Source organism: Musca domestica, unplaced genomic scaffold (genome assembly GCF_030504385.1).
Source record: "Musca domestica strain aabys unplaced genomic scaffold, Musca_domestica.polishedcontigs.V.1.1 21, whole genome shotgun sequence".
In the NCBI taxonomy this organism is placed as follows: domain Eukaryota; kingdom Metazoa; phylum Arthropoda; class Insecta; order Diptera; family Muscidae; genus Musca; species Musca domestica.
Window position 1 is genome coordinate 7,160,531 of NW_026712258.1, and position 15,831 is coordinate 7,176,361.

General features: G+C 33.9%; 1 protein-coding gene across 2 annotated transcripts in view; it reads left to right on the forward strand.

The window, feature by feature from the left end:
* The window catches only part of LOC101894235 (Chitin binding protein), a 32,028-nt gene extending 24,742 nt beyond the window's left edge, over positions 1–7,286 (forward strand). For both annotated transcript variants that reach the window (XM_005190973.4, XM_059122843.1), the window contains exon 4: positions 6,467–7,286. In XM_005190973.4, coding sequence (XP_005191030.1) covers positions 6,467–7,044 — 578 coding nt within the window. In that variant the 3' untranslated portion in view covers positions 7,045–7,286. The remainder of the gene's footprint in view (positions 1–6,466) is intronic.
* The last annotated feature ends 8,545 nt before the right edge of the window (positions 7,287–15,831 follow it).

Sequence of the window (15,831 nt, forward strand, 5' to 3'; positions counted from 1 at the left end):
ATGTGATACCCTACAACCCTACAATATGTTAAAAGCCACCTTATGTCCAAATCCATTTTGGAAAATTTCGCTTTTGAAGCTGGAATTTAGGACAATTCCAACTTCATGTGAGATTTCGTGACCTATGGTTTCTTTTTGTGACGTTTACAACGGCTGCAAATTCAGGAACATGTTTAGTTGTTGATCCATTTTAACCCCCAAATATATTGCGGACATCTTTGAAAAATATAGGCCTAGCCCTTCAGAGCCAAACCATACCCTTGTGAAAATTTTCCTGAGGATCGGACGATAATTGCAATCTCTATATAATAACCCCAACCTGTGTTGTAAGGTGAAAAAATACTCCAAAATATGCACTTCAATATTATAAGTCAAATTGAAAAAATCGCATGCGATAAAAAATATGGAAAAATAAGTGAAAAAGCCCGGCCGAACTTTAAATACCCTCCACCATTTGGTACAAATTTGTCAATTTTCAAAACAATAAAATGCGTTAAAAATTCTCTTAAAATCTTAAAAATTCCAAATGTAGCCGTATATTAGGGTCTATACGACTACGTGGACCTGCATAGGCTACTTTTGTCACAAGCTATTACAATATTCAAATGCGAAATTTGGAAAAAAAAATCCGTTTATAATGTAGCTTATATGGGGGCTAAATTCCGATAAATAATGTCGCTAAAATCATCAAAATACCGAATATCGGAGGGACTGTTATATGGGTGTTTTACGAAGACGTGGACCTAAATGCCCCTTTTTCTGTTTTATGCTGTAGTATCTATTACGAATTTCAAATACCAAATTTGAAACAATTCCGATGCATAATATCGCCAAAAACTTCAAAATACCAATAATATCGGTATGTACCGTTATATATGGGCTATACGAAGACGTGGGCCTACATAGCCCGTTTTCAATACCAAAAGTCCCTTGACTTAATACACATTTGAGTAAAATTTTATCAACCTACTTCATTTCGTTCAGAAGCTAGAGTGATTTCCACAGACGGACAGAGGGACGGACATTGCTAAATCGACATAGAATTTTATGCTGATCAAAAATATGTATACTTTGTGCGGTCTAAAATGTATATTTCGAGGTGTTACAAACGGAATGACAAACTTAATATATCCTCCATACTATGGTGGAGGGTATAATAAAAAAATGTCACAAAATACTAAAAAACTATATTTACATCATTATTGACATATTTTAATGCGATTTTTTTAGGATTTTATACTTTTATGCCAAGAGGGAATTCTGAATTAACAAAATTTGTCAAAATCGGTCCAGCCATTCTTGAGATATAAACATTCTAAATAACATCCCCTTCCTTTGTATATACACATTTTATATATTTCGCTATATATATCTAATAAATTTACTACCGGCATCTACATAACGGTCAGGATTGACCTATCTGTGATTACGCCGGGATTAAAAATATTTGCGATTTAATGGAAAATGTGACTTTTATTTAACGCAAATGCTATGGTCTATTTTACCCACTAAATATTACGCGATGACCATCAAAATTGGAAGGCTTCTGCCCAGCCCTAAGCTCTAGCCCCATAGTCTATAATTGCGACCTGTAGAGCAACTGCAAAATCATGAAATTTTTAAGTTTTTGGTGTATTTCAACCCCTAAATATTATGCGATCATCTCCAAAAACAATAGGCTTCTATTCTTCGTGAGGATCGGGTCATAATTGCGACCTGTAGAGTGATTACAAATTAACATAAACAGACGGACGAACGGACGGACATACATAGCTAGATAGGAAGATCCATATATACTTTCCTATGTAGGAAACCAATATTTCGAGGTGTTACATAAATTTTGGCCTAATCAAACTTATAATACCCCCAACACATAGTCTTGTAGCGTATAAATTTTACTTAAATTTCTTGTTAAAACAAAAGTTGTAAAATAAAATCTGATGAAGGAATGATAACACTCTGGTTGTGTCACGAAAATTGTACTGACACCTAAATTGTACTGACAATTCGGGGCTTGTTGTTGATGCAATTTCAAATAAGAAGGGGCTTCTTGTGCGCTTATGTGGGGATTGCAGAAAAAAGAATGCGTTTTTACTGATTTCAACATTTTTTGCAGATTGAAGAATAATCCGCTATCAATCGAATTGAATCAGCTGTCTAATAGAATTGAATGAATTGAATACCTTCTACCATGTTTGAACATCTAACTAACCGGTACCCTGAGACACTCATAAATCAATTTGCAAAATATCACAGCAATCAATTAAAAAAAACCCATATCCATACATTAAAAGCCATTTGGTATGCGTAATTTGTATATTGGGCGATTTAAATATACCAAACATTTTGTGGAATTTTTTACCTGGAGATAAAAATATTTTGCATGCGAATATATACAAATCTTATGATGATACACTTTTTTATTTTGTTATTTTTAAAATAAATTGCATCCGTAACATCTATAATAAGTTATTGGACCTCAATTTGTGAATCAACTGGATGAGTGTTATATTAAACGAATTGATCCGTTGCCACCACCCCACAATCAAAATTAATGTTTCATTTTCTACAGGGAAAAAAATATGCTTTTCGCTCTCACCAAACTCAAAAACAACTTTAAACTTAAAAAAAAACAACTTTCTACAAATTTGTCAATTCGAAGCGCGAATCCAGTGATTTTCCACCGAATTTAAAGTGCGACGATGCCGAACCTTTGAAAAGACTGTTATAGCCAAAACATGTAACTGCAATAACAGATAAGATTCGGAGTTGCATTCTGTTGCATTCTGCTCAGATGCTTTTGTTTTGCCTCTCACTATATTGGTCACTGCCTTATTTACTCAAGCAGTCTTCAAAAATGGAAATAAATCTAATGTGGCTAAATACCGAGGAATAGCAAAATTTAATGTCATTCCAAAATAAAATTATAATGTTTTGAAATTATTAATTTTAATTATAAAATTTTAACCAAATCTGATAGATCGTGAAAATTCCTAAAAATATGAATGTTTGGAATTGGAAAAGGCGACATTTGCAAGAATTAAGTCTTTTTTGAAAAGTTGTGAAAAATTTGATTGCACTGGATTGCCCTCTTATTATACCATGATTGTGTTTGAACCCAATAACCAATTTAAATACCAAAATTCAAAATTGTGGCTGAAACAGTGGAAGTACATTTATAATGTTTTTTTTCTTTTTGAATTCTAATACAATGTGTAGTATTTCTGAGTAGTATAAAGCGACAACGGACAAAACAGTTTTTTATACTTTATGTATTTATTGGGTTGGTGGAACTATACGAATAATATAATTTCAGAAAAGGGTAAGATGTGAATAAAAAGTATGCAATAGTTTATCGTGTGCGAACGAGTTTTTATTGAATTGTCTCGATTTTTGAGAAAGAAAATTGCAGGCGGGTTACATTGAAGTGTAATACTGAATTATGTGGTGGAGAAACTGAATAGATGATGTCGAAACAATTTAACGCGGTCACACCAAAGTTAAAGGTTTAAAAATTAGTATTTTAAAATCGCTAAAAAATCATTGCAATACTTCTAAAATCAGGAAAAAACCGAGAAAATTTTATCAATGGAATCGAATTTTTCTTAAACTTAGGATTATTTGTACAAAATATGGCCTATGCCGATCCACGTGTTGGTATGACCCCCAATGAGGGTATACCCCGATTTCGAGTATTTTTGTATTTTAGCCATATTTTTCAATCTAATTTCAACAATTATTGTCGTTTCAGTTATTAGAAAGAAGAAACATACGTTTTGGTATAATCCTCATATGAAGGTATCCTCTGATTGATTTCTTGGAATTATTATACCCTCCACCATACATAGTATGGAGGGTATATTAAGTTCGTCATTCCATTTGTAACTCATCGAAATAATCATTTTAGTCATAACAAAGTATATATATTCTTGATCAGCTTAAAATTCTAAGACGATTTAGCCCTGCCTGTCCGTCCGTCTGTTGTAATCACGCTAGAGTGAAAACGAATAAAGATAGGAAGGTAAAATTTTGTACAGATCAGTCTTTTATCTGCAGGCAGGTCAAGTTCGATGATGGGCTATATCGGTCCACGATATCTTATAGCCCCCATACAACGGTACCCCCCGATATTCTGCATTTTAATAATTTTAGCCACATTTTTCTATGAAATTGTCTGAAAATCCACACAAGGAGTCCATTCTGAGTACTTCATTCTCTGATAGAGAATTGTTTATATAGGTCACCGATATCGTATAGCCCCCATACAACCGTACCCTTTGATATTCGGTATTTTGATGATTTTAGCCACATTTTCAATGGAATTGTCTGAAAATAAACACGAGGTGTTCCTTTTAAGTACTTTACACCCTGGAAGAGAATTGTTTATATAGGTCTACGATATCGTATAACCCCTTACAACGGTACCCCCAATATTCGGTATATTGATGATTGTAGCCAAATTTTTCAATAAAATTGTCTGAAAATCCTCATAAGGATTTCGTTTTGAATACTTCATCCCCTGGAAGATTATTGTCTATATAGGTCCATGATATCGTTTATCCCCAATATTCAGTATTTTGATGATTTTAGCAAACTTTTTCAATGGGATTATCTAAAAATGCATATTAGAAGTTCTTTTCAAGCACTTTACTCCCTAGAAGAGAAATGTCTATATAGATTCAAGATATCGTATAGCCCACATACAACGTAACCCCCCGATATTAGATATTTATCGATTTTGGGGACGTTATTCACCGGAGTTGTTTGAAATTGCGTACATAGAATTCGTAATGGGTCATACAGCCTATATTCGGTATTTTGATAATCTTAGCGACATCCTTCACCGGAGTTGTTTCAAATTTCCTATTTAGAGTTCGTAATGGGAACTATGACAGAACATTGTCTTTGCAGGTCCAGACCTTCGTACAAGCCCCATATATCAGTACCTCTCTATATTCGATATTTTGATTATGTTAGCTACATTATTCATGGATTTTTTTCAAGTTTCGTATTTCAATTGTAACACGCACTGGCAAACATATTATTATAAAAGTGGAAATGGAAAATGAGCCATGGTCCACGTCCACTTTGGTATAGCTCCCATATAACGGTACCTCCCGACATTCGGTATTTTGATGATTTAGCGACATTATTCACAAAAGTTTTTTTTTCAAGTTTCGCATTTTAATATTGTAATGGCTTATGACAGAAGGGCAGCTATTCTTATAACCTTCATTTCCTTTCTTTGAATTATCGACAGTATTTTTTTTATATCTAAAATGCTGATATTGATAATTTTGTTGTTGTTGTTATTAATGAATATGCCTTAAAAAAATATATCTTGGATCAAGAAAAGAAAATAAGACATAGAAAATGAAGTTATATTTTATATTTATATTTTATCTGTCAGGTTTCTAATGGAATTGTTTAATATATATATTGCCTATGTTGGGCTACGTTTTTCTATACACCCCATATAACGGTAATTTTTACAATTTGGTGCTTTAAGCCACATTTTCTAACGGAATTGCTTAAAGTATTAACGGTATTAACGTTAAAGTTCGGGATTTACCTTAATATTTTCTTCATAGGTATTCATTTTTGAAAGGCCCCTATATAACGGGACCTCTCGAAATTCGCTATTTTAAAGATTTCAGCCAAATTTTCTAACTGAATTGTTTGAAGGAAGGTATCAGAAAGATAGATTAATTTAGATAAAAACAAGTAAAAAAGCTGTAAGTTCGACCGGGCCGAACTTTGAATACCCTCCACAACTTGGGACGAATGTGGCAATTTTCAAAAAAAAAATAAAAAGATAATAATAAATAGATAAATAAATAAAATCATTAAAAAATTCTGTTAAAATCTTAAAAACAAAGAATGTATAACGGCTACATTCTTTGTTTTTAAGATTTAATTTATAAGCTATTATAATATTCAAATACGATATTCGAATACGAATACGAAAAGTCAGTGAATAATGAAGCAAAAATCTTCAAAATACCGAATATAGGAAGGTGGGGGCTATCGAAATTTTCTGTCTTAGGCTGTAATATCCATTACGAATTTCAAATAGCAAATTTGAGGTACCATTATATGGGGTTATACCAAACGTGGACCTACATGGCCCATTTTCAATACCAAAAGTCCAGCAGATATGATTTTCATTTGAGTAAAATTGTATCAACCTACTTCATTTCATTCGGAAGGTAAAGTGATTTCCACAGACGGACGGACATCGCTAGATCGACATAGAATTTTATGCTGATCAAGAATATATATACTTTGTGAGCCCTAAATGTATATTTCGATGTGTTACAAACGGAATGACAAACTTAATATACCCTCCATGTTATGGTGAAGGGTACAAAAGTAGATAAGGTTGTATAATACAAAATATCGATAAATCTATTTAATAAAAATGATGAACTTAGGATTAAATTAAAAAATTTTTTTTTATTTTCAGATATTACTTGCACTCAATGTGTGTTACAGTGGCGCTATGTAGCTGGAAATAACTGGGGTATTTGTCCCGATGGTACAGGAGCAGTTGGTTGTGGCGAGCAGGAGGAATTTAGATCTTGTTCCGATATTGCCATTGGTACCGGAACTCAAACCCCATTGCGACCAATACGGCCCAGCATACATACGACTCAACGTCCCACTGTGCCACCTACAGTCACGGAATCTACGCCACACGAATCCTCCGAACAATTCAATTACGTTCCTCTTTTGGTCGTGTTTATTCTTATACTTTTGGCGGCGTGCATATTTGCAATCTGGCACTTGAATCGCCAAAATAATCCAGTGATTCTTAAATGCAAGGACTATTTCGATCGCCGCATGTGCAAAAAGAAATCGCCTATTGTAATTTCTCCAAAGCACGCCGCCGTACAATCGATCATGCCGCATTCAACATTCGGCGATTCTCTCAAGGCGGTACAAAAAGAACAGTTAACGGCTGGCCTTACGGCGGCTCCTGTTCCACCGCCCCGAACAAAGCGACAAAGGAATACATCAATTGGCGAGTCAAGTGCTGCATAATACTTACATATACGAACAAACATGCTTACATATCTATCATGAAACGGAAAGGTTCAAATTCGCATATCCATATAAAGTTGACTGAAATTGTCGATCCAGCACAAAGATCGTTTGCATGTTTACCTCCTAAACTAAGACTAAATTCTCATTGTATTGGCACTTAATTCGTTGTATTTTTTCTATTTAAATGATTAGAATGTGATAAAATTTCAATAAATACGGTATTTATTTATATATAAAAACCAATTGTTGTTCGTTGGTAATTGAATCAGTTGTAAGGTTAGTCCTACCATGAGTTAGGTTTACCACTACCACTTTTACTTTCATTTTTTTCGATTAACCTAAAATCTTAATATTTGTCAAAGTAATGAAGATATCTGTTCCAAAGTACTGATGACTCTCCCTCGACCCTAGGTAGCTATTTGGGGTCAGAGAAACTGGCCACACCGACTTATTTAAATCCATATTTATAAAGTAAAAAAATAAAGTTTATGGTTGTCATACCAAAATTTTCAAATACTTCTCAAAGCATCAAAACATTTAAAATATCAAACTTTATTTTAAAATTGAGACAATGTCTAATGTCGGCATTGATTTCACAATACTGAAAACTTTAAATGTTAAATTACAGTTCATTTGGTGCAAATTCTAACAAAAACATGCAAAATCAAATCATAGAGTGGATTTTGTTGTATTTTTATTGACAAAGGATTTATAACCTCGAAAATGCTTTAGAGTTCTTGAAAGGACCTCAAATCGGCAGGTTATACGAGGAATCAGTATTAAAGGACTAGATTTTACAAACCTTATGGGGTCCCTAACTTTAATAAACCGATGACACTTTATTTATGGTAGTTAAATTAAAGTCATGTTTCCAGTACTTCAATTTAGAAATTACTATCGATTCTGAGGACGAAAACTCCAAAAATTGAAAACATAAATACAAGCGTATATGCAAAATTTCCTTCATTCACCATAAATATTGGGAACTCAAGATAAATAATATGAAAAGAATACAACAATAAACCACAGAACAAGGAAGACATTAATAAGCTTAAACACCGCCAAATTTGTAGATTGACGACAGTTGCAAGTTAACATTTCTTTTATCAAAATGTAGGCTTTTTTAAAGAGAAAAGCTAAACGTTTACAAATTATATTAGGTTCTTAAAAATATGCATTAAACGCTAATACTATGGGCTAGCAAAGCGGTCCGGTTCAGCTAGTATATCTTTCTTCTATATCTATAAAAGAGGAAAATGTTTGTTTGTAATTTATGGACTTGAAAACAACTGAACAGACAGAACAGAAGTAACATAGGCTAATATATTTTTGAAATTCCACTTGGAACTGGAGATATAGCATCAGAATCGAAGATAAAAAATTTAGATTTTATATACACATAGCCATTGATGGATTACAGATACAGTCTCCAAATTTGGAATAAATTTGCCAAATTATATTATATATCGGCTCAGATTTGGATGTAGCTCCCATATATATTTTCACATATATATATATATATATATATATATATATATAAACAAGCCAACACTGTTCTATTAATAGACAAGGCACGGTCGACGAAGGGGTTTTTGTTGTAACAGACAAAACCAACTTACATTGTTATGCTACGTCGTTCAGGTTGAACGAAAGCATAACAAGTGCAGAAAGATGTAAATGTTTATAAGTGCGGTTGTAAGATTTAGAAGGCTTTCCAAATATATTTTAGTTTTATTTAATTCTTTGGTTCCTCTTCAATTGAGCTTACGATCTCGTCACTTGGGTAAAAAATGTTTTTTGTAATAGAAGTTATTTTTAAAATAACTTCTGGGGAGAATATCCCAGACAACAAACTATGGAACTGATGAGGATTACCATCGTTCTCCACTAATAAACAAACGTTGTTTTTATAAAAACAACAATAAAAGGATAAAGCCTGACCATTTTGCAAAAACAAGATTGCAGTTTCCTGTACGTTTTGGTTTTGATATGAAATTAATAAATCTGAAGGACAAACCCTTCGTGTATGCGGACAAAATTTGGCATGTTTTTGCTTTTCTCATGGTCAGCAGTTCCTGGCATTTTCACGCTTTGGTAGACCGCGTTTTTTTTTAATTTTTAAAATTTTTGAATTTGTTTTATTTTATTTATTTTTTTTAACTAACAAGTATTTGTATATAAAATGTTTAATTCATATAAAATCGAAGGAGGTAGCGAAGCACACCGGGTTCAGTTTATATCTTATTTACTTGTACTTGCTTATACAGTGTGAGATAAAAACAAGTAAAAAAGCAGTAAGTTCGGCCGGACCGAAATTTGAAAATTTTCAAAAAATAATATTCACCAAAAATTCTGTTAAAATCTTAAAAGTACCGAATATAGTCATTATATTGGGAGTCTATACGAAGACGTGGACCTGCATATGCAAGTTTTGTCATAAGCCATTACAATATTAAAATACGAAACTTGAAAAATATAGCTAAAATAGCTAAAATCATAAAATCTTCCAGGAAGTAAAGTGCTTGGAAATAACTTGTAGTGTTTATTTTTAGACAATTCCATTGAAAAATTTAGCTAAAAGCATAAAAATACCGAATATAGGGATATACCGTTATATGGGGGCTATACGATATCGTGGACTGGTATAGCCCATCTTCGAACTTGACCTGCTTGCTGACAAAATACTGACTTGTGCAAAATTTTAGCTTCCTATTATTTAGTTTTGAATGTAGCGAGATTACAACAGATTGACAGGGCTAGATCGTTTTAGAATTTTTCGCTGATCAAGAATATATATATATATATATATATATATATATATATATATATATATATATATATATATATATATATATATATTGTTATGTCTAAAATGATTATATCGATGAGTTAAAACGGAATGACGAACTGGAGGGTATAAAAACTGCAACAAAGTCAAACGCCATAGTTTTTACATTTTTTTAATTTTTTGGAATGAAAGCAAAAAATGTCGGAAATAGCATGAAATTTTAGAATAAATTTAGATTTGTTAAATATAATTAATAATTCCCATCCTTGATTTATGTATATATAATGGATTAATGAATAAACATTTTGACAATGAGATGTTGTCAAAGGTACAGTTTTGAACAATTTTTAAACTTTAAGAAACTTTAAAAGCAAAATATATAGAACTAAATATATTTTTTTCTTTCCTAGTTTTCAACACTATGAATTCAATATATTTTCTCTAATCGTAAACTTCAAAGAAAAAACTTATGACTAATTAAACAAGTTTGTCCCCAATTCTATGCCCACTTTTTAATCTGAAAAAATACAAAGCATGCCTTCAACTTCTAGGCTGACAAAACATGTCAATAATCAATAATGCATCTGAAATATGACCAAAACGAAAAACAAAATATAAACAATGTTTCTGTTACAATTCACTTTCGTCACCGCATGTATGTTGTCGGACTTACATCTGGACAGATCGACACACAATTCTAATATAATTTGTACTGATAAGAGCATAATTGTCTAATGAAGAAGAGTGGTCTGTGGAACAGGGAGATTGTTTCAATGCTACGGAAGAGGGGACGGTATAGAGCAATGGGAAGATAGAAAAGTATGTGAAGGAGGGGGGGGGGATAGTGGAGAACGATTCTGAATAGGGAGTTGGAGGACGGTGCAAAGAAAGGGGGGAAGGCGGACAGTGGGAGGCGGCATTGATTAGAAAAAAGGGGGATAGTGGAAGACGGTGCTGAATAGGGAGAAGGGGTGGGGGCAAGAAAAGGGAGACCATTACAGACCAAAACGAAAAAGTTTTTTTCTTCACACTTACCAACAAATGACGGCGCGTGTAAGCAATAAAGTCTGGATGGACACACAAACATATGCCTAGACATACAGAAGCGGGTCAATAAACTGGACCAACTCGGCTTAAAAAATATGCCAATCTCGACTAAAAACTAGCCTAATCTCAACTCTAACAAGGCCAACCCTTACATTCTCCAACAATTGCCGACACGTGAAGCCAATAAAATCTAGATGGACACACAAACATATGCTTAGACATACAGAAGCGGGTCAATAAACTGGGACAACCCAGACTTTATCAAGGACAAACCTCTAAAAGGTCAGAAAGGTGGCAAAGGTAATTAATTTTATGGACTCTGCTTCATCCTAAATACCCTACTACCGTTATATATGGTACTACAGTAATGCATTGTCGGCCAGTAATACAATGCTTGCATACTCGAAATGTCGATACAATACTACCAACGATTCGATACAGTACTACCAACGATTTCACAGTACTACCAACGATTTCGGACGTTTCCAGTGGTCGGTAACACAGTACCCAACAACTGGTAACTGCAGTTCTCGCGGGCACAGCCGTGCGCATTGTTTGTGTCTCGGCTAGTAAAGAGAACACAACGGACGCTGTTTAAAAGCAGCGGAAGCGAAAGAAGAAACGTGCTTCGCAAGAGGGCGACTCGCCCTATGAATCGTTGAAACTGGCGGCAAAAATCCACCAGCTCCTCGTTTTCGCTTCTTGCGAAGGATAAAAAACCTTGTCGGCGAAGTTGGCTGTCGTCAAGGCTCGGCAAGAAGAGACGGCTAGACAACTCAATGCTGAGTTCCAGCTCGTCTCTAGCTGCAAGCGTATTATTGCAGCATACGAAAAAAAATTCTCGGTTAAGGCCGGTGTAGTAGCCGGTGTATCATCCTCTGTAAATATTGTTAATAGTTGATTAAGTAGGTTAAGTAGAATTAACATTAGATAGTAAGTAGACTTAATAATAGATACAATTACCTTTAAGATATTAAAAATTAAAAAAAAGGTTAGGGACTCCAGTTTTTTAAACATCATTTTTTAGGAGAACATTATAATTATGAGCGTATTTGTCATTAAAATAGTATAGACAAGGGCTACAGCTTCACTGTAGCCTAATTTAAGTATTATATAATACAAATTGTTGAAGGATTTAAGGAGAATAAATTGAATTGAAATTCCAAAATTTCAGTGAGCAAGGAACTTATTTCATAAGCAGCCGTTCGTTTTATACACTCCTAATCATTTAGACACAACAAAGTATATAAATTCTAATCACGATATCTTCCGAAGGAATTGTGACCGAGTGCTGAAATTTAGTACACATGGTTTTGGGTCGGCATTTCGACGAATTTCTGCAAATTTTTCAATGGAATTGTCTGTATGTCGATATTTGAATATTACAGTACAGTTTTGAACAATTTTTAAACTTTAAGAAACTTTAAAAGCAAAATATATAGAACTAAATATATTTTTTCTTTCCTAGTTTTCAACACTATGAATTCAATATATTTTCTCTAATCGTAAACTTCAAAGAAAAAACTTATGACTAATTAAACAAGTTTGTCCCCAATTCTATGCCCACTTTTTAATCTGAAAAAATACAAAGCATGCCTTCAACTTCTAGGCTGACAAAACATGTCAATAATCAATAATGCATCTGAAATATGACCAAAACGAAAAACAAAATATAAACAATGTTTCTGTTACAATTCACTTTCGTCACCGCATGTATGTTGTCGGACTTACATCTGGACAGATCGACACACAATTCTAATATAATTTGTACTGATAAGAGCATAATTGTCTAATGAAGAAGAGTGGTCTGTGGAACAGGGAGATTGTTTCAATGCTACGGAAGAGGGGACGGTATAGAGCAATGGGAAGATAGAAAAGTATGTGAAGGAGGGGGGGGGGATAGTGGAGAACGATTCTGAATAGGGAGTTGGAGGACGGTGCAAAGAAAGGGGGGAAGGCGGACAGTGGGAGGCGGCATTGATTAGAAAAAAGGGGGATAGTGGAAGACGGTGCTGAATAGGGAGAAGGGGTGGGGGCAAGAAAAGGGAGACCATTACAGACCAAAACGAAAAAGTTTTTTTCTTCACACTTACCAACAAATGACGGCGCGTGTAAGCAATAAAGTCTGGATGGACACACAAACATATGCCTAGACATACAGAAGCGGGTCAATAAACTGGACCAACTCGGCTTAAAAAATATGCCAATCTCGACTAAAAACTAGCCTAATCTCAACTCTAACAAGGCCAACCCTTACATTCTCCAACAATTGCCGACACGTGAAGCCAATAAAATCTAGATGGACACACAAACATATGCTTAGACATACAGAAGCGGGTCAATAAACTGGGACAACCCAGACTTTATCAAGGACAAACCTCTAAAAGGTCAGAAAGGTGGCAAAGGTAATTAATTTTATGGACTCTGCTTCATCCTAAATACCCTACTACCGTTATATATGGTACTACAGTAATGCATTGTCGGCCAGTAATACAATGCTTGCATACTCGAAATGTCGATACAATACTACCAACGATTCGATACAGTACTACCAACGATTTCACAGTACTACCAACGATTTCGGACGTTTCCAGTGGTCGGTAACACAGTACCCAACAACTGGTAACTGCAGTTCTCGCGGGCACAGCCGTGCGCATTGTTTGTGTCTCGGCTAGTAAAGAGAACACAACGGACGCTGTTTAAAAGCAGCGGAAGCGAAAGAAGAAACGTGCTTCGCAAGAGGGCGACTCGCCCTATGAATCGTTGAAACTGGCGGCAAAAATCCACCAGCTCCTCGTTTTCGCTTCTTGCGAAGGATAAAAAACCTTGTCGGCGAAGTTGGCTGTCGTCAAGGCTCGGCAAGAAGAGACGGCTAGACAACTCAATGCTGAGTTCCAGCTCGTCTCTAGCTGCAAGCGTATTATTGCAGCATACGAAAAAAAATTCTCGGTTAAGGCCGGTGTAGTAGCCGGTGTATCATCCTCTGTAAATATTGTTAATAGTTGATTAAGTAGGTTAAGTAGAATTAACATTAGATAGTAAGTAGACTTAATAATAGATACAATTACCTTTAAGATATTAAAAATTAAAAAAAAGGTTAGGGACTCCAGTTTTTTAAACATCATTTTTTAGGAGAACATTATAATTATGAGCGTATTTGTCATTAAAATAGTATAGACAAGGGCTACAGCTTCACTGTAGCCTAATTTAAGTATTATATAATACAAATTGTTGAAGGATTTAAGGAGAATAAATTGAATTGAAATTCCAAAATTTCAGTGAGCAAGGAACTTATTTCATAAGCAGCCGTTCGTTTTATACACTCCTAATCATTTAGACACAACAAAGTATATAAATTCTAATCACGATATCTTCCGAAGGAATTGTGACCGAGTGCTGAAATTTAGTACACATGGTTTTGGGTCGGCATTTCGACGAATTTCTGCAAATTTTTCAATGGAATTGTCTGTATGTCGATATTTGAATATTGTTACGGGTTCCTTACCCTTACTTGCCTTGCACACTTACTTGCAAAGTACAGTTAATATAAACCATCATTGTGGTGTAGCCCCCATATAACGGTATTCCTCATTTTAGGTTTTTTTTGACGATTTTCGGCACATTTTTTAAGGGAATTATCCGGAAGCCGTTTTTTGAATGATAGTGGTATATCTCCCATATACCAGTATAAACTTATTTTCTGTATTCTGACGGTTTTTCCCAATCTTTTCAACGAAATTGTCTGATATTTTGCTTTTAAAGTTTCTTAAAGTTTAAAAGTTGTTCAAAACTGTACCTTTGACAACATCTCATTGTCAAAATGTTTATTCATTAATCCATTATATATACATAAATCAAAGATGGGAATTATTAATTATATTTAACAAATCTAAATTTATTCTAAAATTTCATCCTATTTCCGACATTTTTGCTTTCATTCCAAAAAATTAAAAAAAAATTTAAAAACTATGGCGTTTGACTTTGTTGCAGTCATATATATATTGTTATGTCTAAAATGATTATATATATATGTTAAAACGGAATGACGAACTGGAGGGTATAAAAACTGCAACAAAGTCAAACGCCATAGTTTTTAAATTTTTTTAATTTTTTGGAATGAAAGCAAAAAATGTCGGAAATAGCATAAAATTTTAGAATAAATTTAGATTTGTTAAATATAATTAATAATTCCCAACTTTGATTTATGTATATATAATGGATTAATGAACCCGTAACAATATTCAAATATCGACATACAGACAATTCCATTGAAAAATTTGCAGAAATTCGTCGAAATGCCGACCCAAAACCATGTGTACTAAATTTCAGCACTCGGTCACAATTCCTTCGGAAGATATCGTGATTAGAATTTATATACTTTGTTGTGTCTAAATGATTAGGAGTGTATAAAACGAACGGCTGCTTATGAAATAAGTTCCTTGCTCACTGAAATTTTGGAATTTCAATTCAATTTATTCTCCTTAAATCCTTCAACAATTTGTATTATATAATACTTAAATTAGGCTACAGTGAAGCTGTAGCCCTTCTCTATATTATTTTAATGACAAATACGCTCATATTTATAATGTTCTCCTAAAAAATGATGTTTAAAAAACTGGAGTCCCTAACCTTTTTTTTAATTTTTAATTTCTTAAAGGTAATTGTATCTATTATTAAATCTACTTACTATCTAATGTTAATTCTACTTAACCTACTTAATCAACTATTAACAATATTTACAGGGGATGATACACCGGCTACTGCAATACTTAATAGACGGGGTTTTCTAACGCGAGCGTCCCAAACATTCGATGATAAAAGAGCTGATGGTCTTCTCTGTGGAGAAGAAATCCCCATCGTTGTCTGGGATTTTGGTATAGCGACTAAGGCTGCAGCCTTAACCCTAACATACGATCGTTCACCTGGATTTCGCTGGGGTATCGTACCTA